The sequence below is a fragment of the Amphiura filiformis genome, chromosome 4, assembly GCF_039555335.1.
Source record: "Amphiura filiformis chromosome 4, Afil_fr2py, whole genome shotgun sequence".
Classification (NCBI taxonomy): Eukaryota; Metazoa; Echinodermata; class Ophiuroidea; order Amphilepidida; family Amphiuridae; genus Amphiura; species Amphiura filiformis.
In genome coordinates, this window is record NC_092631.1 from 25,697,278 (window position 1) to 25,724,540 (window position 27,263).

At 35.3% G+C, this 27,263-nt stretch overlaps 1 protein-coding gene across 2 annotated transcripts in view; it reads left to right on the forward strand.

Moving 5' to 3' along the window:
• The window catches only part of LOC140150728 (kinesin-like protein KIF13A), a 302,797-nt gene that overhangs the window by 199,472 nt on the left and 76,062 nt on the right, over window positions 1–27,263 (forward strand). Inside the window, exons 6-8 of one of the 2 annotated variants that reach the window (XM_072172826.1) lie at window positions 19,548–19,682; window positions 22,496–22,519; window positions 27,087–27,107. In XM_072172826.1, coding sequence (XP_072028927.1) covers window positions 19,548–19,682; window positions 22,496–22,519; window positions 27,087–27,107 — 180 coding nt within the window. The other variant, XM_072172827.1, reaches the window with a different exon arrangement.

The window sequence follows — 27,263 nt, forward strand, 5'->3', positions numbered from 1 at the left end:
TTATGATGTAAAGAGTGTTAAAACAAAACATCTTCATAAAATGACACATCTCAAGAACCACAATACATTAAGCAATTTTTGAAAGTGTGTGTTTTGCATTCCATACCCATTCAAGGTATAACTTTTCATTAATTTTCTAATCTAGACAAAGAATTTTGTTTTTTTGTTTTTTGTGGCGCCCTCTACGGAGGGGCCACATATAGGCATGTACTTTGTGAATAGCTTCTAATTTCACTCTTGCTAGATTTACTCCTTAATTGTTTTGCTAAAATTATGCCCAGCTCTGAAATAAAACCACAATATGCTAGGATTTTATTTTATTATTGTTTTCTGATATGCACGGGATAAAATGATGTGTGTATATTCTTTGTTTAAAATACAAAATTAATGGACTTATAAAAACACCAAATAACCCGTGACCTTTGTATGGTTTAAACCAGTTTACCGCCTCTTAGAACCCGATAGACGGTGACATTTGACCATTCTAATTATGTATGTTTTGAACATGTTTGCACATGAACTAGTTGTTTACAGTGTGAAGAATCTACAACATGCTCATCTATCAGGGCACAGTTCTTTAACCCCAATACATGTGTGCATTCATTGAATGACCTTTGAAAATGTGAGTACAAAAACTCATACTTTGCAACTTAAGGTCAAATTTTGCACTATGATTGTTTAATTGAGGTTATTGATAATATGCCACTGGATGAGGCCATTGTGGTCCATAGTGATTGCACGCGGTGCACCTAATCCTTAAACTAACACCAATTAATTATAGTTGACCAACACAACCACTGACAATCATGAAATCACTAATTGGTTTATGACTTTATGTGCTTGAATCGACTGCTAACTGATTGTGACCAAAGATATTAGAAGCTCAGTATCTTTGTGGTGACTATCTCTGATAAAAAAACATTAATTAACAAAAATCAGTTCTGGTCAGCAGAGAAAGGAATAAATTCGGAAGACATGACTGTGTTGAAGGTCAGAAGTGTATTTGCAAAAATAATATTCATTGTAATGCCTAACTGCTGGGAAGGGTTCCTAGCAAGGTTAAGTGAAAGAAACCCCACTGGCTATTTTGTCTGTTTAAAATAGAGTTCTATGACGTAATTTTGTTATTTATTAATTAATTTTTAGCAGAATTAATAACATAAAAATGGGCTGTGCCCGTTTCATGAAGAATAACGATCGATCTTACCCTTGATTTAACAGGCCTGTCAATTTCTTGGTATTGTTTGATATGAAAGGAGGGTATGATTGTTTTGTATTAGTTTAAGTATTTCCTAGCCTCTCTTAGCCACATGGTTGGCTACAAAAGACACAGAGTATACCTTAGGATAAACTGGCATGAGTCGCCGACCCCAAGTTTTCAACATTTCAGGATTGTTTCTGGACGGAGGTCGGGTGAAAAAAAAACAAATTACGTTTACATGACTTTGTCGAAATTAAATGTGGTGACAAGAATGAGTGTATAGATGACTAGGGGAAGCTTACTTATTTGTGTCTTCTAGTTATCCATCATATACTCTAGGCCCTGCATAACGAAATTCAACAATATTCAATATCCAAAGCAATATCCTCACTACAATAGGCTCCCAAAACAGAACTCCGACCCCACATAATCGCAAATTGATACAAAGCTTCATTCCATGAAGCATTTCTCTCGCATTTGATCATCTTCTACTCTTCCCTAAAAAAATCATTATAATACCAAATCTAATCACCATGGAATTCACCATATCCCGTCCAGCTCACATTGGGCGCCACATTCCTTTTTTAAAGGAATTTTTATTGAGTTAAACGACCATGACTACTCGGGCACACCTGAAAGGCCAGATGGTTCATTGGATACCCTGTTTTTGTATGTTGAATGCTATGTGGAAACTGTTGAGTCACACAGATTGGGCTATTCCAGTTGAAATCCACACTCCCCCTGTGGAAGATTTTGGAAATACCATCCACAGTGGGAGTAAGTTTTTCAAATATAATTGGTCAGAGTTAATCATTTTGAAACCTATACTCCCCCTGTATTATGGCTTTACCTATATCTTCCACAACTGGAGTGAGTATTTCAAATGGAAGTTACCCAATTGTTGATTCTATTAGAAACGTATACTCCCTCTGTGGCAGACTTTAGCTAAATCTTCCACAGGGGTAGTGTGGATTTTAAATGGAATAGCCCATTGGTTATTAGTGTGATGTGTAAAAAGAACCCTAGGAAGCCTCTGTCACAAGAGAACCACAGTGACAATCACATGTCAGGAAAGCGTGCACAATATATAGGAAAAGTGATAAACAGCCGTGCCAACTTACAAATGGCTTACACGATAAAGGAGTTAAACATGATCAAAAGCTATAGACAAAGTTCTTAGCTCTTAACAGACTGGGGTCAATTTCAGATGAAGCCCTGGGGCCAGGGGGCTATTCAGTATAAAGGGGGAGTAGATGGTTTAAGATGATGATTAAAAGGTGGAAAACATGATATAAAGGTAAATGTCTTTAGCTTTATACATGGTGATGGGGTCTGTTTCACTGTATAGGGGCCTGATAGTTGAGGGTACTAGTATGTGAAGGCAAATTGGAGGAAAGAGTACATGAGCAGTATTTATCATGATCATGTATGGTCAGTGTTAGGTCAGTTAATATTTTGGAGTGGTTACTCTAGTCAGTGTTAAATGGGACAAAACACTTTCGAAATATTGTAAGGGTAAAATGGGGTAACAGGTAGGGCCTGATGTTTTAGCTGGATACTGTAGTCATGTTCAACTTTGACCTGTTGAAAGCAGGTTTTGAAAGAATTTTGAAAGAATCAGGTCAGTGAGTCACACAAGATAAATTTTAGAATCAATATACAAAGATTTACAGAGGAAAAAATAATGATGTTACACACCATAGATGAAATCACAGGAAACACACCAACAATTTGCCAATTCTCAAAATGCCGGAAGTGATTTTTGTATTTCGCCTGTGGATGGTTAAACTTATATCGAAATTTTTTTGTCCAAAAGTTGCCTGCAATAAACGCCCCCTTTTGGTAAAATGCAACACCCCTGGGGCATTTCATATAGTAAATACGGTATTTAGCAGAATTCACAGCAGTAACAACCACCGTAAAAACCATTTGATTGCAGATTAAATTGCTTATAATAACCATCAGACTTTATATGAACACTGTATGATTGCATGCCATGCACTTCACTTGTTCACAGACATTTAATTTGTGAACAATCTCTGTCCCAGTAGACTAGGAAACAAGAAGCAGGAAACTCTTCAGTGTACGTAAGAGAAACTTAATGGATGCGTTGGCTCCCATGCGTGGCCCACAGAACAAACTACACATCTTTTATATTATAAGTATGTCAAAACGAGAGTGGGGAAGATTTAGGGTGATGTTGGTTGTTGTCTCCTATTTCAAGATTTTTTGTTTTGTTGTTTATTTGTGGAAAATGGTTCTTTTGTGGAATCTGCTGGTATATTCATCAGGATTTAGGGAGCAAACCAAAAGTTCAATGATGTGCTATAAATGGATGTCCTTTCATTAGAAGGCTGACCCCCTTCCCTGAAATGTTGAAAATTTCAACCTGAAAGATCAAATTTGTGGGATGTTTTGGACTTTTTGACCCCCTCCCCCTAATGAAAGGACTTTCATTTTTAGGATATCATCAAACCTGTGGTTTATTTCCTTAAGGGATCTAGAATGAGCGTTTATGGCGTTTCGACAGTATTTTTTGTGGGACATGAGAGCATCTCAGACGTATCGAATTGCATTCTGAATACGAAGCATGTCTTTCTGATATCAAATAATTTTCATTTTTTGAAATTCACGATATAATACAAATTTTATGACAAATTATTAAAATATTAAATTTTATAAATCTAATGATATATTCTTAAAGTGTATGTAGCAGGGAGGAAAAGCCGACGATCAATTGAAAATTTTGACCTTTTATATTGAAGATATGGATTTTTTCCCAAAAGACCTATTTTTTTTTTTTTTGGGTGTTTTGGGAAAAAATCCATATCTTAAATACGAAAGGTCAAAATTTTCAATTGATCGTCGGCTTTTCATCCCACCAACATACACTTTAAGTATAAATCATCAGATTTATAAAGTTTACTTCAAGTACTGTTAAATATCAAAAATATCAATTTTAATGATTTGCCATAAAATGTGTATTACATTGCTAATTTCAAAAATCAAAATTATTTGATATCAGAAGGACATTCTTCGTATTCAGAATGTAATTCGATATGTCTGATGTGCTCCAATGTCCCACAATAAATACTGTCCAAACGTTCATACCCCATCCCTTAAGGGTGTTGTTGGCTGATTTCTTCTATTTCAAGAAATCATACTTTTATTTTTGTGTAAAAGGGTCATGAAATCTGTTTAGAAGATTCTTCAGCTCCTTTTCAGAATACAACTAAATTTTTCATCAAATATATAAATTATTTGATAAAATTTACAGAGCTATCATCATCACCTTAAAGATAAGTATTCTCCAAGTCCAGGAAGGGAGAAACTTGCAGCGTACATCAAAGAATGGAATAGAAGATGTGTTTGGCACTCGTGCATATCTCTCCAAACATAAGTTGGGATTGAATGGGTTACGTTTGTTGAGGTGAAAAATGATACCCCAATTCATGCATTTCATTATTGCATGATTGGAATAGATAATTTCTCTTGTGAGTGTAAAGCTGAATTTATACTTGATCGCTTTTGCTGAAAAGTGAATCGCACGCATGCTATGTGTTTACCTTCATTTTTCGATACCCATCGCTTTTTTGCAAGTGTAAAAATTTCATTTCATGGCGATGTCGCTTGCCACATGAATGCATCAACTAATCATTGCCTACCAACTGGATCTATTAGGCAATGGAAACAAATCTTTGCCAATATTGTTATTGAAAAGTATAAATTTAGCATTAATTCTGATTAATTAGTTGTTAGTTTATTAATAACAAGCATCGAAGCAGCATCGATGGTCGATCCAAAGGTCGAACAAAGTTGTTTATAGTGCCTTACATTTACTCTCCTTGTCATCTGTAATCTGCAATAGACAATCAATGCATCGCAAAATTCTGTGATTGGCCGTCACTTTTCAAAGCGATACATCACAATCGCTCAGCAATCTAGTGTAAACTCAGCTTAAATTGTGAAATAGAACACATTTTTATTTTTTAACTAAAATACAAATAAGGGGGAAATCATTAAACCAGCATAGTATGCAACACCTCATGTACTGATCACTTGTATTCAACCTTTCTCGTTTTGCAATGAAGACCTTCATATTTCCTACGGAAAAAATGTGATAAATGGAAACTCATTAAACATTGAAATTTGAATAAATGGAGTTGCTATGTGACTACATTAATATTCATGTTCATTTCTAAGCATCGATTGCTGCATCAAATTTCACTCTCTGCATTTAGCGATAGCTTGGTAGATTTCTAAACTTCTTGTTAGAATAAATCTCAGCGTTGTCTTCTCAAATCTAATGGCATCATTCAAACGGCTTCTCATTGAGCGTAGTTGTATAATACGTAATAAACCCAAGGTCCTTGTGCTGTTCTATTTAATTATACTGTAGACTTTCCATTTATAATTCCATTCTATCGATGTGCAGCAGGAAATATCACCCCATGGGCTATGTGAATAATAAATAGCAAAAGAATTGCAACAGGGGAAGTTCCTGTAATCTAAAAGTGTTTCATGAATAGTCTGTGTGAATTGCAATATTTCATGTACGGACATGGGGTGTACTGGATTTTTACTTTCGGCAGGTTCAATCAATTGTGTCCTCTGGATATAAATACTGTTTTGTGTTTCAATTGCTAATGACAAAAACAAATTATTGAAATATATCTCTTTCAAGGATATTGCATTTCGATAAAATATTTTTTTGTTGAACAGGGTTTTCTTAATCATTTAACCTTTCACTATAGACAAATCTTTAGCCTCGTAAATAAATTCGGAATAATTTTGTTTATTCTTTAAAAATTTACATTAAAATGTATCTTGTCAATGCAGCATTAGGCTAAAATAAGGTTTTGAACCCCTGGGTTAAAAACCTGATTTTGACCCCTGCGGAAATAATGGTTCGGTCCCGATTTTGGTTGCAATGGGTGCTTTGTTTTCTTGTTATCAGGATCATTTTGGTGGGCGTATCAGCTGTCACGTTTTTGGCGAGGTTTTGTTTTGTTATGTTTGGGCCGCTATTAATTTGTCGGAATTCAGACAGACAGGTTATGCTGAAAAGTTTTTCATATCATTTCCGTCTGGGGTTAAAAGGTTTGTTTTCTCTAGGCGCACATATTTTTTGGGAACAATTTTGATGTATTCCTGTTTTTTTAATTTAAGAAAAAAGTAAAAATTACAGGCAAGAAATTATGACAATTCTTTGGCTATTTCAAATTGAATGAATTTCAAATGGTTACCTAAATGGGTGATTCCATTTGAAATCTACACCCCCTGTGCGGGAGATAAAGGCCATGTTTCTGCAGGAAGTGTATGGATTTCAACTGGAATAGCTCAATATAACGTCTGATCCAAATAGAGCAACTCTGCCATCAACTGGCGTAATTGAATGCCAATTGACAAAATCCATACACAATATTATTGTAATCTTCTTAATACCACCATATATATAAAGTACACCCCATTATATCATCACCATAGCGTACAGAATGATGTCGCCTTCTAAACGACTTGAAGAGATAAAATTGTCTAACAGTAGAAGTAATATTGTACGTGCCGGGAAATTCTGTACAAAATGTGAAATATGTCTGTCTTTTGCTCCGTCTTGTGGTTTAAAAAGGTGAATGACATCGTATGTAATAAATACAGATTTATGATATGTTGAGGGAGCTCTATAACGATGACTAAAGACGTCTTGACCTACCCTTGACGTAGTTTCCTGACTTCGGTTACCCAGTTTTTGTCCAATATGCTCATTTTACATGATGATTTTTAGGATGATTTGAATGTGTTTGTTTGGTGATAGATTACAAGATTGTTGCTTTTGAAGAATTTGCAAGTTTATAAATGTGGGCAAGATTATTTAGCTAGTACTCTAAAAGTATAAAGGCTCACATTACATTTATTTTCAAGCTTTTCGCATTCCAAGTAGCTATTGTGAAATAACAACACACAAATTTAATCTTTTTGTATAAGGAAGCTTTGAATTGCAAATTAAAAAACAAGCAAAATAATTTGAAATTGACAAAAAGCGAACAATAAATCGTGCATAAATTTCCACTTTTATAGTATTGAATAAAACCCATGAATGGTTCAAAATTAACACACTATGCTTTTTTTCTTGTAATGTTATAAATTAAAGGATTCAAATGTTCCATCATACCTGTTCATCACCACAGCAGCTGAAGAGAGTATCCCATTATGCTTTGCGGTACCATTATTGAACTGATTGTGCCATAGAAAATATACACAAAATCCCACACTTCAACTTTCAATTATTATTAGCTTATTTGTTTGTAAAAATATCACCCATAGAGTCTTGTGAATCTATCAATAGCTCTCAATATCTAAGCGGCTCTTGTTTATATTTTGTATACATTTGCTATGGAGCAAGCAGATATACTGCAATGCATGATGGGATACTACTTTCAGCTGCTGTGGTTCATCACTATTTAACAACGATGCGACAAGACACGCCGGAACGAAAACAAGCTAAAGAACAAGCAAAAACTCATTCAACAACTTGAGGTCAAATTTTGAACCTAGGATTGTAGAATGGAGGTTATGGAACTCTGCCACTGGGCATGAGAGAGACCATTGTGGCTAATAGTCAGTGTCACTGCAAATATAAGTACAAAAATAAGGTCAATTTTACAAAAATATCAAATATCAAGTCAGCATTGCTTTAAATTGTAAATAGATCTGCCCCAAGTAAGTCTTAATAATTGACTGCTATCCTATCAAAAGAACAAGTTAAGTCAGTTAAATATCCATAGGTTGGTAAATATCCAGTGGACAGGTACTTTCTATATACAGATTTTTAGCCAAGAGGTTTCCTACCTGTAAGTTCCGCTCTTTTTTTTCCACAGCACATTTTAATGTCCCTTTTCAATAATTGCCATTTTCTTAAGTGTGCTACTGATAACTTAGATTAGGATGTTCCAGTTAAAATCCATACACCCCCTATGGAAGACATGACCTTAATCATAAAAAGGTCATGTCTTCCATAGGGGGTGTATGGATTTCAACTGGAATAGCCCATTTATGTGAGAAGGACTTCAAGGACTGTTAACCATTTTCAGAAGTGATATAGACTAAAATTTATTTAATTTGAAAAGCTGAATTGAAATTACTTCATTTTGCAAGTATTTTCATTGAATATAGCCATTGAGATCCAGTGGAAATAAACCTATACATTATATGGAACCATCATGTTTGCATTAACAAATTTAACCCTGCGCTGGTGTGGACATGTGTTTGCAATTGGGGCATTTTTGCTTTCAATACAATTTTGATTATTAGACTAAATTGTGTGTATATTTTCAGAAAATGATATTGCATGAATGGCGTCATTGTGGAGGCGTAGGTTATAACATCCAACAGTGTGTGTGTATAGAATGCATGGCAGCTTAGAGGGATTTGGATTCAACGCTGGTTTATAAATTGTCATGTCAAATCATTTCAATTGGTAACCCCAGATGTCTGAGGAGGATAAATGATGACACTATTTCTTATTGAATCAAAATGAGTTGTATGTTGGGGTATGTCTGGGTTTCCACTGCATCTAAAATTGTGCCTCAGTTCCAGGAGGGGGGATATGTTTTGGGTGGGGATGAAGGTGGGGTGATACTGTTTTGGGTGGGGGATGTGGGAGGTTGAGTTTGGTATGGGTAGTGATGTGCTACGGGCACTCTGGAAACTGATTCTAAAATGTTAACCAAATTTAGTGAAAAAAGGACCCAAATGTAAACTAATCATCTAGATTGTGAAATTATTTCTTATCAAAAATTTTCCCAAATTTATGAAAAGGTTTGTATATTTTACTACAAATAATATAAAAATTAGCACATTTTCCACATTTGTTGAGAGCATTTTGAAAATGCCCCCCCCATCTGAACCAGTTTTGTGCACTTTTCAACCCGTTGTTAAAATGGACAGATTTGATTTACAACCCTAATGGCAGCTGTACATTCCCATGTACCTAACAAGTAATATTCCACTAAGAACCCCCCCCCCCCCAATAATCACTGTTTCCATCAGGTGGTGACCGCATTGCATTCTCTAAATTCAGTAAATTTTCATCGTCAACCGTGTAATTGAATGGGATTATTTTGAAATTTTAAAACGCTTGAAATATCACAAACAAATAGGCCTATGTTGATAAATAATATAAATACAAGCTAAAACTGTTGGGGTTCGATAATGAACCCCACAAAACTAACCGACTATATTGGAAAATGCCATACGGCCGGGCGGTTTCACAAGTTGCCGGCTCGATCATGTCATCCGCCGCCTGGTTTTCATCATCCATTCTTGTTTTGAAAATGGAATAAGTGCACTCCACACCAGTTTGCCCTGATTTTAAAAAAAATTATCTTTAATCCAAATTCCCTGTAATTCCACCATTTTATTTTATTTCTTCATTGATATTTTAATTCTTTGCTTCCAACTTGTTTCTAGCATTGTCTAAAATTAACGAAAACCTAGTTAGAGATCCGCTTCGCTTTTCATAGCAAAAGTTGCACGATGCTAACAGCTTAATCCAGGGGCTTATTTGTATTAAACAGAAATTGTAACTGCATTTTATTTGTTGTCAAAGCAGTAATATTTATTTCCAAGTCTACATGCTAAAGATGTAATAATTAACAAACTTATATGCCATTTATGTAGAAATGAATAACGGCTAATCTCATTACTTGTTAGTTATTGTTACAACATTATTTGATCCATACAAGAGATTTGGTAAATTTAGAGATCTTTAACGTAATACATTTACATTTAGGTTAATCAAACAGTGTATGTTAGGTTAGTAAAACATCCCCCAAGACAGTTTATCTAACGTATAAGAGAGTACAGAATTAGAGTCAGTGATTACACAAAATAATTGTAATGATGAATCTCGAAACTCTGTTGTGGCTATGATTATGTCTCTGAACTGATGGGTCTTTATTTTGAGTTTTTAAGATGTTACTCAAATACATGACCTAATTCTTCTCATAATCCAGTTTTAGAAGATAAAAATGTTTATGATATTCATGCATAATATATGTTATTTTTTATGTAGCGTCTCATTATGTTGTATTTAAGAAATAAAGGTGCGGCATTATCCTTCAAATAATGTGTCCTCTGCAGTAAAAATGTAAAACAACAAAAACAAACCCCACCGGTTCAACAGGCCTGACCGACCCAGAATTTGGATTTTGGAATTTTTTTAATTAGGTAAAATCATGTAAAATCAGCCATTGAGGCTAAAATTTATCAATTTTGACTGAACATTTTTGCAAACATATTTTCAAAAAAAAAAAAACCCCAAAAACACCAGACCGACTGAACTACTTGAAAAGTCTGTCCTTCCGTAGAATGGTATTTTTTTTGTCACCTAATCATGGGTGAGGCATAACATTTTTACTGCCAAGGACACATTATTTGGGTATAAAGGTAGTGTGTTCGTGTAGCCAAAGCGTAAGTGACAGCGACTATTGTGGAAATATTGTACACGTAACCAAGTGTAATGTTTAGCGTGGCATGTGTTTCGCCGCTTTAGTGCGTTGTTGTGCTATAAGAACATAAAGTTCATTGCCTGGGCACTTTATTGTAATTTAAGGTCTTTCATGTGATACATGTTAACAAATCACAGTGCGCAATTTTGAATTATGGGCCGCAGAGGTAATAGAATACGTAATACAGGTAAACTTATGTTTTGTCAAGTTACATGTACATTGTACATGTCACAGCAGTAATACATTATACATCTAAGTTTATATTCATGTGAATACTATGCCGATTTCTCCTGGAACTCAGCTAGGAGGTAATATAAACACATCTAAATTGAAAATAAGATCGCAATTTGAAAACATTATGTATTTATAATCAAATTGGTCAAACTAGAACATGCGCGTTGCGTCCATGTAGTGTACTAAGCGTGTAAGGCGTGTGTATACTTTATTCTGTACCGCGCTATGTGCGCGTACGTTTATCGCAGAGCCACTAGCGTTCACAGTGCTCCAGTTTGGCCAAGAAATACTTAATTTGATTATAGTTCAAAAGCTGCTCTCAAGATTAACATAAAGAAATATAAACTCATATATGTTGTATCAGGTTCTACTGTCGAGACATCTTGTGCTACCATCTAGTAGTAATACGACCACAGCATACTGGTCTGGAATTACTTCCTATGTGCAGTGTAGTGACTTCTCTAAGTCTGTAAATACGGAAATGGGCTAGTTAAATATCCCAGAGATGTTTTTTACAGGATAAAGTTATTTTGCAAATGGCTAAATATATCATGTTATTCTAGACGATATAATCCAGTGGTTTTACTAGAAGTGGCAGTGGTGTAGGTCTGTCTGTCGGAGAGGGTAAGGGCCCGGGGGCAAGGGCAGATGTGGTATAGTTCTGGGTCAGAATGGATATTTGCTTGCATCCTTGTGACACATTTTGAGGGAAAATTTAAGGGAAATATTTTCATCCTTTCCAATCTGCATTAGAATTTAAAGGCAACATTTAATCTTTTTTTGTTTCTCTGACATCTTGCAAGATGCAACCTATCTTGCATCACAAGTTAACAAAAAGTTTTCATCCAGTAGCACCCTTAGCCCTCACTGTGCTACTGATAAAAAAGGGAGGAGAGGGGACTCTGAGCAACTTGAGAACTCCAACTTATTAACCCAAATCCCAATCTCTTAATCTAATACTAATCCTAGCACTGCAAACTAATCTTAACCATAATCCTAACCTTTGGTGTGGCAGCATGCATGACAGTTATTTTAAGTCTTGCCATGAACTCAAAAGTACAGGACTTTGTGCTTCTTCATGCAGTAATGGGCATAATGGCCAAAGTTGAAGTTTCATTAAGTATGGTCTTGTCACATTGGCTTCCCATTGTGGTCTCGCGGGTGTACCATGTTAGTATCTTTGTAGTTTGATCGCTGATCCCAACCTGTCCTTGCAGGTTCCCAATTTCCTTCCCATATCTAAAATTTGGGAATAGCCTATTGGTTCAAAGGGTCATTAGTCCAAAAAGGGTTTAAGTTAGGATTTAGGGCATTTTGGATTAAGTTTAGGGATAAGGTTAGGGTTAGCATGTTAGTGTAAGTGTTAGGATTAGAGGAGATTGGAGAGGTTTTTGGTTAGGGTTATGTTTAGGGTTATGATTAGGGTTAAGGTTAGTTCAAGTTTAGGGGAAGGGTGAGGATTAGGGTTTCTTAACTATTTTTGGGCTAATGGCTCCCGGGAATGGCCCTTCGGACTAAAATTCAATATTGTCGTACAATTCTGTCTTGCAGGATTAGGGTTTCTTAACTATTTTTGGGCTAATGGCCCCGGGAATGTCCCTTCGGATTAAAATTCAATATTGTCGTACAATTCTGTCTTGCAGTTTGCAAGTTCTATTACACATGCTGAGAGCTGACCAAAGCACCCTGGTTAAAAGTCCAATTAGTTTCCATATTTATTGATTTTGTTCGGCCTTGACTGAGATATATACTTGACAATGGCATTGATTTTAGCCAATCTAGGACTACAAAGATGGAGAGATGTATGCTATAATGACTTTCATAATATAAAAGAAAATCAAGCTTGTTATAGCATGATCACTTCTTTAGCTTTTTGTTGATTTGCGTTCGCAGCAGTAGTTATTGCGTTAAGGCCAATCTTCATTCTTAATCTAATATACCGGTTTACAAAAAACATATTGATTCAATTTATAAGGTCGTGGAGGCTTCTATTTGATCGGCATGTCTTTTCTGAGTTTTGTTTCTGGAATTGAATAAGGGCATCATAAATTGATTTTCAGGTTTAACCCCTGCATGTGCGTATTTTGCAGCTTACAATATAATGAACGTTTGGCTGATTCTACAAAGATGCAAACACGGGTAGAATATGATAGACATGCTGTAGTTAACCCTTTTAATCAGAACACACACTCTTCTCATAAACATATATGAAGTAATATAGTAATGAAATATCTAAAATCACACCTATTTAGGCTTCTTAATTAAGCAAACTATGCAAGGTTTGGATAAGATTATTACAAAAATCAGACCAACTAATCAACCAACTAACTATCCAACCATGATTATAGCCCTAATGATAATGGTAAAAGGTGTATAAGGCCCAAAAAAAATATTGTTGTGTTGCCCTCAAGTGGGAAAATGGGAAAGTTGGGTCGACGGTCGGATTTTTTTTTTTTTTTTTAACCTTCAGGTTTTTAAAAATCCCCTCAAATATTAAATAATGCTTCTTCAATTAGGAAACATTTGTCAATTTTGACTTCTGGATACCTGTTAGACATCAATTAAAGACTAGTCTATCAATAAAATATTAATTTTAAGTGAAAAACATTGAATTTTCGAACAAATCTTTAAAAATCATCATCCAAAAAATAAAAAAGCCGACCCTGATTTTTCAGGATTTACGGTCGGGCGGTTGAGGGCAACACAACAAATTCGTTTTTGGCCTAATGGTAAAAGGTGCATTTTATGATTAGTGCATTAACATGTTACTTCTTTTTGCCGTAACTTTGTCAACCTTTTTTTATGACTCTCACCGTATGATAGTGAAATGATGCAACTTGTAAAGACAATAAAAAGAAGACACTTTTGGCAAAGTATGTGCCATCCAGTTAAGGGGAGGGGTATGAACGTTTAGACAGTATTTATTGTGGGAAATTAGAGCACATCAGACATATCAAATTGCATTCTGAATACAAATAATGTCCTTCTGATATCAAATAATTTTGACTTTTGAAATTAGCAATGTAATACACATTTTATGGCAAATCATTAAAAATTGATATTTTTGATATTTAACAGTACTTGAAGTAAACTTTATAAATCTGATGATTTATACTTAAATTGTATGTTTGTGGGATGAAAAGCCGACGATCAATTGAAAATTTTGACCTTTCAGATTGAAGATATGGATTTTTTCCCAAAACACCCCCAAAAATAGGTCTTTTTGGAAAAAAAAATCCATATCTTCAATATGAAAGGTCAAAATTTTCAATTGATCGTCGGCTTTTCCTCCCAGCTACATACACTTTAAGAATATATCATTAGATTTATAAAATTTTATTTCGAGGACTGCTATATATCAAAAATTTGAAAAATATCAAATTTTAATAATTTGTCATAAAATTTGTATTATATCGTGAATTTCAAAAAATGAAAATTATTTGATATCAGAAAGACATGCTCCGTATTCAGAATGCAATTCGATAGGTCTGAGGTGCTCTCATGTCCCACAAAAAATACTGTCGAAACGCAATAAACGCTCATTCTAGATCCCTTAAGTGACCTATGGCAAAAGACGGTAACATGTGTATGTTACAACCTGTTTTCACATGTTAGTCATTGAAAAGTTAACCTCATCTATGGAAAAAGGAAGTACATTGCTGGTGATGAAATTTGAGATACATCCTTTTAGGGCTGCATCAGGGTTTTCTTTAAGCATTTTGCTGAAGGGGTATTTTCAAAAATGTTTGACCCTTTCAATTGTGAATTTTTCCTCTGAAGGAGTCAAAAACATTGCCCAAGGGGTATTTTTATAATATTTTTGAAGACATTTTTAACAATATGTGTGTTTTTGGAGCCATAGGCGTAGATCCGGATTGGGGTGGTGGGGGGGGGGGGGATCTCCCCAATATTTTGCCAGGGGGATGGTCCATACAATCATCCCCCAATATGTTTTTTTTTTTTTTTTTTTTGTTTTGTTTTTTTTTTTTTTGTCTTTCAATGTTTATTAGATTTTTATTATGAAAAAACAATTATCAACAAATTACAATAATCACACAAAAAAAATAAATAAAAATATGTTGACGCCTGTATGTGGGTTTCTGACCAAATTAACCTCATATTTGGCAATTTTAGCCCCAAAAGTGCACATTTTTGTGCGCTTCTCGCGAATTTATTCCACGTTTGCACCATATTTCAACAGTTAAGCTTCAAAATGGCAAAATTTGTTGTACCATAAACTTATTCTTTCTCCAAAAGGTGCTGGATTCACTATACTTCAAGACACCCCCCCCGAGTCAACAAGAAATCTACGCCACTGTTTGGGGTAGTGGCGGATCTAGAGCAGTCAGAATGGGGTGGGGGCAATTTTAGAAGAAAATAATAATATTTAAAGATGCCCCCTGAGAAGTAAGAAACTTTTGCAAAATGAAGACCTAATTGAAGCAATTTGGTGGATCATTTTGGCAATATTAATGTGTAAAATTTTAGTTTAAAAAAACCGAACATTTGTGAAATGAGCAGTCCATGGAGTCTTTCGTGGACGGCAAGTTTTCCCTATTATGGTAGGCCTATAAATTGTGTTAAACCTAAATTGGAAAATGTCGAAAGCAGAAGTGAAAGTGGCCATTTGTTTATCAACTACGCAGGGTGATGTTCCCCCCTTAGAACTTGGAAAATTTTGCAAAATGAAGACCTAATTGAAGCGATTTGGTAGACCATTTTGGCACTATTACCGTGATGTAAAATTTAAATTTGAACAGTTGAAAAGCTGAAAATTGTGAAATGCCGGTCCATAAAGCCTTTCGTTGTCCTACATATCGGGAGTATAGGTCCTAAATGCCAAAATCCGAGAATAAATACACAATATCAGGTGTTTCTCTATTCAATTCTTGCAATATCTGAACGCGTACGTTTTCAAGATTTTGTACGCATTGGACTTTGGAACTAGGTATTTGAAGGAGTCAGAAAAGTGCCTGGACGCGTAAATACGCGTGTTTTGTGCGTTAAAGAAAACCCTGGGCTGCATGTATCTGCAAAAAGGCGGAGGACACCAAACATTTTTTTGGCCTAGTTTTGCACTCTAGTTAAGGTACCCAAACAATCCATGCACTTTTTAAGCATTATTCAGCTTATTTTAATATAAGATAGACTTTAATAATCATAATATCATCTTGTTTTTATAAAAGACAAAAATCAATGCATATTAGCATTGGGAAATGATTTTTCTTTGATAAGGTCATGCACAAGGTTGTTGATCTTCGTGTGGCATAGTATCATTAAAATCTCTCATAACATACATGATTCTAGCAACTCCTTTCTTGCTGCCCATTTCTACAGTGCTTATGTTACCTTTTAAGTGTAAGGTAATGATGCCTCGGTGAAACAGCTTTATGGATAGTTTTCACTGACGAATGCACATGTTGGATTTACACTCTACAATATGGGTTTTCAGTAGATGCCCGAAGTGATGGCACAGACCAACATTGTTCGGCCCTTGAGCAAAACAAAGTGTATTTGGCCCTTAAACACATATTTTTTGAAAATGTGAATGGCCCTCTTTGGCCAACAAGGAAATATAATTGAAAACCCAGCTCTAGAACAACATTTTGTTTTAAAGTTACTGATTTTTTATTGTTGTAATTTATAAAGATTGTGCTGATTTCAGAACTTACTGACCAAGGCACTCCAAAAATCTCTAAACAGGTTGATAAATGTTTACCAAACTTTGTGGTCAAGATAGATATTTGGTCTATTCAAATGGATATTGTCAATAACAGGGATTGTTGTTACGATACCATGCATAAAATAATTTCAAAACATGCTTAAGACAATTTCCAACAAATATTAAACATAATAAGAGAATCTACTATTTAGCATCAGCATTGTGTAATGCCACAAACCAGAGAACAGAAAATGCAGGCATAAATAAAAAACAAACACTTTGGACTAATAAACTTGCCCTTATCGGACGTACTTGTATCGCTGTATAGAGGGTTAACAGTAAACATCATCAACAACTAGAGGAAAGATGGCAGTATTGAATACAAGCAGTGCTTGGGAGATGTGATGTGAAGTGCTTTCATTGCATAAGTAATCTACTTCATGACTTTGCATGTTTTAAGCTTCCCCAAAAACATCCAACTTTGCGATTCCCCCATCCAAATTGTCAGTACTACTGCAAGGGTATTTGATCCAAATATACTAGGTGTGTTTGTACTTGAAACTATTCCACTTTTAAATATGGTTACTAGATTTGAAAATGTCAGTTTTAATCTGGAATATTTGATTAAACTTTTGCTCTTAATAAACCATCCAGGGGTGTGATTCTTCAGGATTTTTCCTGATTTCAGGATTTTTATGTGCCCAAAAGTTATGCAATTGTATTGATTTTCAGTCCATTTTGGATTATTTTAGCCCAATTTCACACTGTTTTTCATGATCTTCTGCTATTTTCAGGATATTTTACAAGCTTTGAATTACACCCCTGCCAAACATAGGCAGTAAAAAAACAACAGCAAAAGTTGAAATTTGTGCACTTTGCTAATGTTGATATGCTTCCCTTGTTTTTAAATTCGCAATTCTAGGCTTCCTTACATTAACTCTCTTCATGCGGGTGTCGACTGCAGACGACAAGTTTCAAAAATTTTTTAGAAATTTAAAAAAATTCAGAAATGTAAATTTCTATGACCATATTTGGAAACAGCATGAAAAATGCATTAGAATGAGTACAGACAAGCCTAATACTGGTTCAGTAGTTCTTAAGATAGCTCTTGGTATTTTGAGAAAATATTTCAAAACTTGAACTTTTTCCGTTGAAGGGGCATGGCTAGCATGCAGAGCATTAACCTATACACAAACAGAATATATTCACGCATTGCTTTGTTCACAGTAACTGCTTGCATGCGGAAAGCACAAAAATAAGTATAGCATGAAAATTTCCACTTATAGCAGACTTGAAGAGCATATAGAATTTCCAAATCTGGTGGAAAGCAAAAATACGGGAGGGGGTAATGACCACACGGGATTTGTACGTACATTAACTCGGTACTTACAGGATTAAGATTTCAATTTTCATGTGTGGATGTGTTGTGCAAAGTTATATCAGGTGATGAAGGAAAAATAAAAATAACATGGTATGAAGAATGGTAAAGCATGAGGAATTACTAGTATTTAATGCTGGCAAACTGTATTAGGTTTCATTGTACAGAGATGATGAAATTGAGTGGGCTAGGTTAATGCTCTGCGTGCTCTCCATGTGCTTCAACGGAAAAAGTTTTGAAACATTTTCTCAAAATACCAAGAGCTATCTTAAGAACTACTCGACCAATACTAGGATTGTTTGTACTAATTTTAATGCAATTTTCATGTTGATTCCAAATATGGTCACGAAAATTTACATTTCTGAAATTTTTGAATTTTTAAAAAAATTTTGAAACATGTCGTCTGCAGTCGACACCCGCGTGAAGAGAGTTAAGGTGATACTGGCACATTTTGTGATGTTACTTTGATTTTTTTTTTTATTGAAATCTATGGGGATGGTATGAAAATATGATGCGCACCTTGAATAGTTCATTTGTCATGACTTGGAATGGGAAGGGACTTAATGTTATTTGAAATCATAAGCATAAATGTTGTTATTACATATCTCGAATATCAACAATATTTTAAAAGCTACGAACATTTTGCTAGCGTTGAATATTGTACACCTTAATTACAGAGATGTTGATGCTGGTGGTGTGTGATTCAGTCTTGAATTTAAAGATGATGAATTTATTTTTTAAAATAATACTGAAAGTTTCTTGACATTTGCTGATTCTGCAAAAAATAACATTGTTCCAGGACATTCATCTTACGGTGAAACAAACCAGGGACTGTATTTTGTAATTTGCAGGATAGCATTAAATAGCTCTTCTGGGGCCTTCAATGAGAGCTGTTTACAATAGAATGTTCTCAAAAGAGAATGGTCAAGTAAGGAGAGCTAAATATCACTCTCCTATATCAGATTTAAGGAGAGCAGTAGAGAGCTATTGGTCTCACTCTCCCCAAAAGGCAATCCCTGACAAACTTGATCATAACTATTAAAAGGTGCACCAGTAATCTGCTTCAATTTGATGTGGTGCAGTTGAAAGGGCTGTTGACTAGATATCATGAGTGCACTGGTTCGATTTTGACCGGTGCTGATTTTTTTCTCTCTCAATTTATTTTCCAATATCTTTTCTTCTTCTTCCTATATACGTGCATACCTCAAATTGAGTATTGTCGCACGGGCTTAACGTGCACAGTTTTTTACCATGCACGATCCTGGAACCTAGGATTGATTGCAGATATCAGAACCGGGGATGGTCCCCCTTCTCTTTTCGAATAGCTGTGACACTTAACGTGCACAGGGTTTGACTCTTCCTGTACACGGGACCAATGGCTTTACGTGACTTCCGAATGACGGACGAAGCACATGCACTACCTATATCTGCACGTGCTAAGCAGTGTATCAGCTTTGAGGAAGATTCTTGTCTAGCTACATGAATATTGAAATGGCTAATAGGAATGATATTGATCAACTGACTTATTGTTTTGTTTTCTGTGTTTTCTTTCAAATTTTTCTTCAGAATATTGAAGCTTTGATGTCAGAAGGGAACAAATCCAGGACGGTAGCAGCCACCAACATGAATTCTGAGAGCAGTCGATCACATGCAGTATTCAATATCACAGTAACACAGACACTAACTGATATAGAATCAGATGTAAGTACAAAACAGTATTCAATATCACAGTAACGCAGACACTAACTGATATAGAATCAGATGTAAGTACAAAACATTATAATTTGGTTCACCTCAAGTTTGGTAGTGACGTCAGTGATTTTTTGCGGTTCCGCTGCAAGTGTGCCAACAAACCGCCCCTGTACGTGTGTGTGTACACATATGTGACGTGTCATGTCAAAAGGAGACACTTTTGAGCAGGATCGTAAATGGAGAAATAGTCTGCCCGGGGTGACTTTTTCACTATTTGGGTTTGTTGCGAGTTTGTGATTTTATTAAAATATTGTCTAATAGTTTCAGACCGGAATATAACTATAGTGGGAATTCCAATTGAATGAACGCAGCTTTCAATAGCGTGACGAATTTTTGCGTACACTGCGCGATGTACGCCAGCGTGTGCGACTGTGCGTGAGTAACGTGGAAGTGAATCCAACCATGCCAAGGCACTTGTGATTGGATAGCATTGTATCCAAGGTCGTGCGTTCGCGTTGTAGTTTGAAATACTCAATATACGATCGCGGTTGGATCGAGTGCAGCTGTTAAAAGCTGCGTTCATTCAATTGGAATTCTTACTATACATGTAGCATCTTGTATTTTTTAAGACATTTTTCAAGGTAATTCCTACTCTCAACATTGTCAATAATATCTTTAAAGGCCGATATCTCACTTTCCAAATTTATAATACCATAACTTACGAACTCAATATCTTCGCTGAGGAATGTTCGATTTCATTGGGGGAAACGGCGATGTGGAGTAAAATATCTCAATATTTAAGATATGTAAAAACCTCAAAATTGATAACCTGCCCAAAAGTGTCTCCTTTTGACATGACACGTCACATATGATACTGCGGCGAGCAAAATATGCATGTACATCACTACCGAACTTGAGGTGAACCAAATTATAGCATCTTTGACATGCTCATCTCTACACTTTGGGAACAAACCAAAAGTTTGTTGACATCCTACAAACGAAAGTGCTTTCCTTAGGAGGCTAGCCCCCCCCTCCTTCTCCGAAACGTAAGTGTAAAATGTTGTAAATTCCGACCTGAAAAATCAACTTTGACCGATATTGTAACTTTTTTTTTTTTACAAACGTAATCAGGCTTTTGGACCGGCTCCCTGCCTAAAGAAAGGACTTTTGTTTATAGGACATCATCAAGCTTGGTTTGTTCCCTATGATGTCAGCTGGTTGCAACATTTTTGGTATGTTTCACATCATCATGGATATATGAAAAGTTAAAGTGCAATATGCATCATCCTGCTACGCTAATTGCCTAAGTCATTTTTTGTAATTTTGAGAACAAAGAACAGAAAGTGGTTCAAGCATGCATCAGTTATGTAATCACCCTAATTATTTCTGATTATTCTGTTTAATTTGTCTCCTTATTATTTGTTCTTGTGCAAAGATTGGTGAATAAATATGTTAAAATGCATGCTTGAACCATATTTTGTACTTTGTTCTCAAAATGGAATATAACCAGAGGCTGGCTGCCTTGTGCATGGTGTGTTAGTTCCGTAATAAAATCAAGTTCTCATCTGAAAACCAGTTCACAACAATGTAGCAGGCATGATGCGATAACAACACAGTCTATGTTACTCTAACCAGATCACAGAGTAGTCCCACATCTTAAAGAAGTTTTTCCGTTGCTAACAATGCTTATCGTTTGAGTGAAAAGTTTTGGCTGACAACCAAAGTTTGTGGCGGAGAACAAAAAAGGCATTGTTGATAAAATGCTCTGGAAAAAATGTCAAATAATATACGGGCAGATTTTAGGTTTCTCTACTCAGTACTGGAAGTCTGAAACCCTTTTCACAATGCAATAATGCATATTGCATAATAAATGAGATGGATTAACCTCTGATTTGACTTCCGGTAGAGAAACCCAAAATCTATGTATACGCTGGGCATAGGCTTAAATGCTTGGTATGAAGTTTGCGTATTTGTCTGTAGTTTTTGTGTGTGTTTCTCGTGTAACCTTTAAGGGGGTACTACACCCCTCGATAAATTTGTGTCTATTCTGTCGGTCGGACATCCGGGCTATCTCTAGTCTCGGGCCCAAACTGCATGTGGCTCACGGTTTGTTGTGAACAACAGAAACCGGCTGTGAAGGAGGCTACATAGTGATGTTGCTGGAGTGGCATTCAATTTCAAAAAAAAGCGACACTTTCGACCATGGAATTTAATTTTAAGTTTGTCAGTATATAAGCGGTAAATCAAGTAAGTTTCTTTCACTATGAAGACTTAGAAACGGTTGTTTGATTCCACTGACTATTTGTGATAGAAATTTACATAACGCCAATGACAGAAATCATCAACAAAAATCGAATCAGGGACTTGTTTTCACTCGAACATCATCAACCGGAAGTGACGTGACACGGACCGACAGAATTTTTGCATTTTTCTCAAAAACTAATAACACAGTGGTAACAAAAGTTATGTATATTATAGGGGCAAGAAATCTCAATTACTACACTGGAATTTCAGTGACCCAAGACAAGCGGTTCGTTATTTATGATAAGAAATAAGGTACCGCTAGGATGTACCTCATTTCCTATCATATATATTGAACCGCTTGTCTTGAATCACTGAAATTTCAGTGTAGTAATTGGATTCCTTGCCCCAATAATATACATAACTTTTGTTACCAGTGGGTTATTATTTTTTGAGAAAAATGCAAAAATAATCACGAATTTACCACAGGGGTGTAGTACCCCTTTAATGTACAATGTTTGTAACATTTCTTAATACAGAAATCACTAATCTAGTGTTTCTACCATTCTTTTCTAACATAGGAACATGGCGTGACATTAAATGTGGTAAGCCTATGCATGATTCCTTCTGGCAACACTACTTTTGTATCACCCTGAGTCAATTTGATATATTTTCGTTTAAGCAGAGTATACACATTAACTTTTGCACCAACCACATTTTTTTTTCAAAGTCATTAAGGTTTGATTAAAAGAAACAGCAGTTGGGTAATGGCACACAATTTTACATGAGGTAATTTATTGGATTTTGTGCATGTTTGAATGATTAATTTTGTTCAGGACTAAAACTAAAATTGTTATTATGAACTTAAACCACTACATTTTGGTAAATCAGTACATTTTTAGAAAAATTTCCAGAATTGATCATTATTGTCTAAATTGCAGGTATGGTCATTGGGCTATTCCATTTGAAATCGGCTGTACCCCTGTGGAAGATTTAAGAAAAGTCTTCCACAGAGGGAGTAAGTTTTTCAAATGGAATTGGCTAGTGTTAATTAGTTTGAAATCCATACTCCCCCTTTATGGCTTTACCTAGATACCTTCCACAACTGGAGTATTTCAAATTGGAGTTACCCAATTGGCAATTCTATTTGAAACCCATACTCCCTCTGTGGAAGACTTCAGCTAAATCTTCCACAGGGGGAGTGTGAATTTCAAATGGAATAGCCCATTTAGAGAAGAAACCTGATTTACAACCTACCTCCAGGTTTTGCCCATCTTGATTTACCAGGCACTTGCACAATAACACTTGGGATAAAACATTTCATATTAATTATTAAAACCTTATTTTAAAACTTTTTTGTGTCAAAAGTTCAATCACTGCTTCAAAACTCTTGTATCACAACTTTGTACATTGGCTACATTTCTCTTACTTGGTTGTGGGTTTTTTATTCAATACCTTCCTCACCGGTCTATTTTGTTCCAATTTCATACATGTTGCTATTACTGTTGTTGTTGAATGTCAAACAATTTCTCTAGAATCTTGCTTCTATGTTCTTTTCTTTCAAAGTATGTCTAATGTTCACTTTAATAGAATTCTTTTAAATTTTATTTCAGTGCATGGTCTTTTTCTTGACCATATTTTATGTTATAAGTTTCTTTTCTTGGCATGTTGGTCTTAGTATCTGTCCTCCAGATATTTGGTTATTCCAGTAGAAATCCATACACCACCTATGGAAGACATGGCCTTAATCTCTCACACAGGGGGTGTAGACTTCAAATGGAGTCGCCCATTTAGGTAATTCCATTTTAAATTCACACTCCCTATGTTGAAGGTTAAGGCTATGTCTTCCATAGGGGGTGTGTGATGTTCAAGTGGATCAACCTATTGCCTTAATATTATACCTGTCTTAGTGAAGGGCAAGGCTTCCGAGAGAGGAACGTAATGTCACTGTTTTAATATTTAAGGTTAGGATCAGGTCTTAAATAAGGATTATGTTTATACTTTGTTTTAGATAAAGGTAGGGATTACATTTCAGGGTTAGGTTTGGGAAAAGAGGTATGATTGGGTTTTAGGATTAGGTTTAAGATAAGAGTTTCAGGTTGGTTTGGGAGAGGATTTGGATTAGGTCTGGTTTTGGATAACCAGTGACACAAGCATAGGAAATTTGAAATCTGAATAATCAAGCTCGGCTGACTTAGACAAATTCCACCAAGATAAGCAAACAAATTTAGCTTTCTGAAACCCTGCATTGAGTTGTGCTCATTGCGGAACAAATTTCTACTTGAAACTCCGCAAAGCAGGGAATTTGATATCCTTTTTATAAAATGTATGGGCTACTAAACATAGAGGATTGTACTACTTATAATTATACCTTATATAACATGTGTGCGAGGTTGACAGAGGTATCTCTGTAAGAGTCTATAGCTGCCTTGTGTAACATCAACACTCTTGCTGGCCTGACTTTTGAGTTAAGCAGTTAAAATTTCGATGTTACTCTGATCCACCCTTGAATTGGAATAAGTGTGTGCGAACTGCGAAGGGTACAACAATGTGCTATTTTCTAACTAGTTAAGCCTGAAATAATGTAAATTTTGGTCTACACCAGGCCTGAAGGATCCTGCATATTGCAAAATTTGTTTGAAAGTGGACATGTCTCCTCCAAGATGGTACAAATTGAGCTAAGTTTTGGTCAAGTTTGTCTAGGTATTTCGAGCCAGGAGGGGAACTTTCCCCCTGCACACCAGGTCGGTACACCACCGACTTGACCGGTACATGATCAAAAGATTTGCCTTTCCAGTTGAAAAAGTGCACATGAAAGCAATAGCAGCACTTAAGAGAATGCAGCATTCTTACTCGCTGGCTCTCAAGATGACTTATTCAAGACAGTAGTCATCATGTTCCTACTCAACTCTTTCTCTGTTTACACTATATGCCCAGTATTACCAAACCCACAATTTGGTAGCCCAATTGGGCGACTTAAAGGTTTCCCAGGGAATTTTGATTGTTCCCCGTCCCATTAAAACCAGTGGTTAAGACAAATATTGGGTGACTTTTCAACATTGGTCCCCTCTGCGGTTTTCGATAGTTTCCTGTCCCATTGAAACAAACATTTAAAAAGGAAAACTTGGGCTACTTTTTGGCTATTTGACCCTTGATTTTGGGGCTGCAACCCTGTATATGCCTACATTTGTACATCCTAAATGTCTTTTTTCTATCTCTGTGGTAAATCTGTTTGCACTCTTATACTTAATTTTGTCTTATTTTCTGTTATAATTGTGATGGTTTTGAGTACTTTACTAATTTAATTTTTTATCTTGTGTGGTTTGTGATGTTATAGATGGTAGGCCCCATCCTACGTGTTCCCATTCAACATAATCAAAAACAAAATATGAATCAAGTATGTTTTAGTTATGTCATTGATCATTTAAATTCATAGAATTATTTAAATTATTTAAAATTTATAATTGTGAATATACATTAGAATATACAAATACATTCATTTTCTCAAACTATCATCAGAACTCTAAGACTAAGATTTTGTATCACATTGTAAGTTTTCAAAAACTATGTTTACTAAAAATTTCATTCTGTTCAAGATTCTGTGCATAGGTACTTTTATAATGTGTGATATACCGTATTTAGTCTATTAGTCTGCCCTCTAATAAATGCCCACATCATTTTTAACAAAAATGTTTCACAATGCTGAAATTTCCATGCTATCTTGTGTAAGTAAGCTTACCAACGGTCCACACAGGAGTAGTAATTGCCGAAAATGACATTGCAAACTGGATGTGAACCAAAAGTCATTGATCCTAAGTTCATACTTCTTCATTTCAGCATGATTTTTAAGCTTTTCTAATGAGTTTTTCAGGAATTATAATTGTAAATTAAAAGAAGACCTCTAATTAATGCACCCTCTTTCGATAATGTCACGCCCCTGGGCGTTTAAGGGGGAACTACACCTCTGCCCAATTTTGTGCCTATTTTTGCATTTTTCTCAAAAATTATAGCGCATTAGGGACAAGTAAGATATGTATATTATAGGGGCAAGGACTACAACTACTGCACTGGAAATTTTATTTCAGCACAGACAACAGTTGTGGAGTTACAGTCAAAAATGAGGAAAACCAATATTTGATCAATAAATCAATAACTACTTACTTTGAGTTGCTGAATTTTCAGTACAGTAGTTGTAGTCCTTGCCCTAAAATATACATATCTTACCTGTCACCAATGTGCTATAATTTTTGAGAAAAATGCAAAAATAGGCACAAAATTGGCCAGGGGTGTAGTACCCCCTTAATAGAGTAAATACGGTAGTTACATTCAATAGAAATTTTTATCATTGTGATCTAGAAGCCAAACTGCTATTTTACATTAAATTACAATAGCAGTCACTTTATAATATAATAGTATACAGATCTGATTCTTTTCCAAAAACCGTGGTAAACATTCAAATTGTATATGTTATCAGAATATCCCAATTGGAAATAGGTGTGAGCTATTTGTAATTGAATAATTCCAGTAGTCAACCAAAAAATACTCACATTTTTGTGATATATGTGAGCTGTATTTAAAGCTCGCATTTTGAATATTAGCCACTCACTGATTCAGAGTACACCAGGCACAAAAAGAAACTCGTCAGTTATATTCATCCTTGCTTTTCAATAACTTGATAATTTTGGATTATTCTGAAATATACATTTTGTTAATTGGACTTTGCTTTCTCATTTGACACACTGTTCGTGAACATTGAGCAAGAATTGATCAAGATATGCACCTCCAAACTCTCGAACCCCAAAATGAAAAGCTGCAATTTTAACGATTCAATTGTTGTGCCTGTTACACTGTGTGCTTTATTGATTAGCCTGTGGTGCTTGTGTGCAATACAATGATGCGTTCCCATTGAAAATCGTTGAAAATGCAACTTTTGATTTTGGGGTTTGAGAGTTTGGAGGCGCATATCTTGGTCAATTCTTGCTCAATGTTCATGAACAGGGTGTCAAATGAGAAAGAAAAGTCCAATTAACAAAATGTATATTTCAGAATAATCCAAAATTATCAAGTTATAGAACAGCAAGGATGAATATAACTGACGAGTTTTTTTTTGTTTTTGGTGTCTATTTCATCTTCCTTTCCTCTCCTCTTTTCCCCATATGTGTTCCTCCTTAGAATGGTGATGTTGGAAATGTGGTAAGGTTTCGTGTAGATAACATTAACAGTGCTTTTTTTATGTTGTTAATGGCTAGTTTATTGCAGAAAAGAAAGCCTTTGCCTTGTTAAATGTTTGTCAAAAGAGTATTCATAAAAATAGTATATTCCCATTATTGTTATCATCATTATTATCAT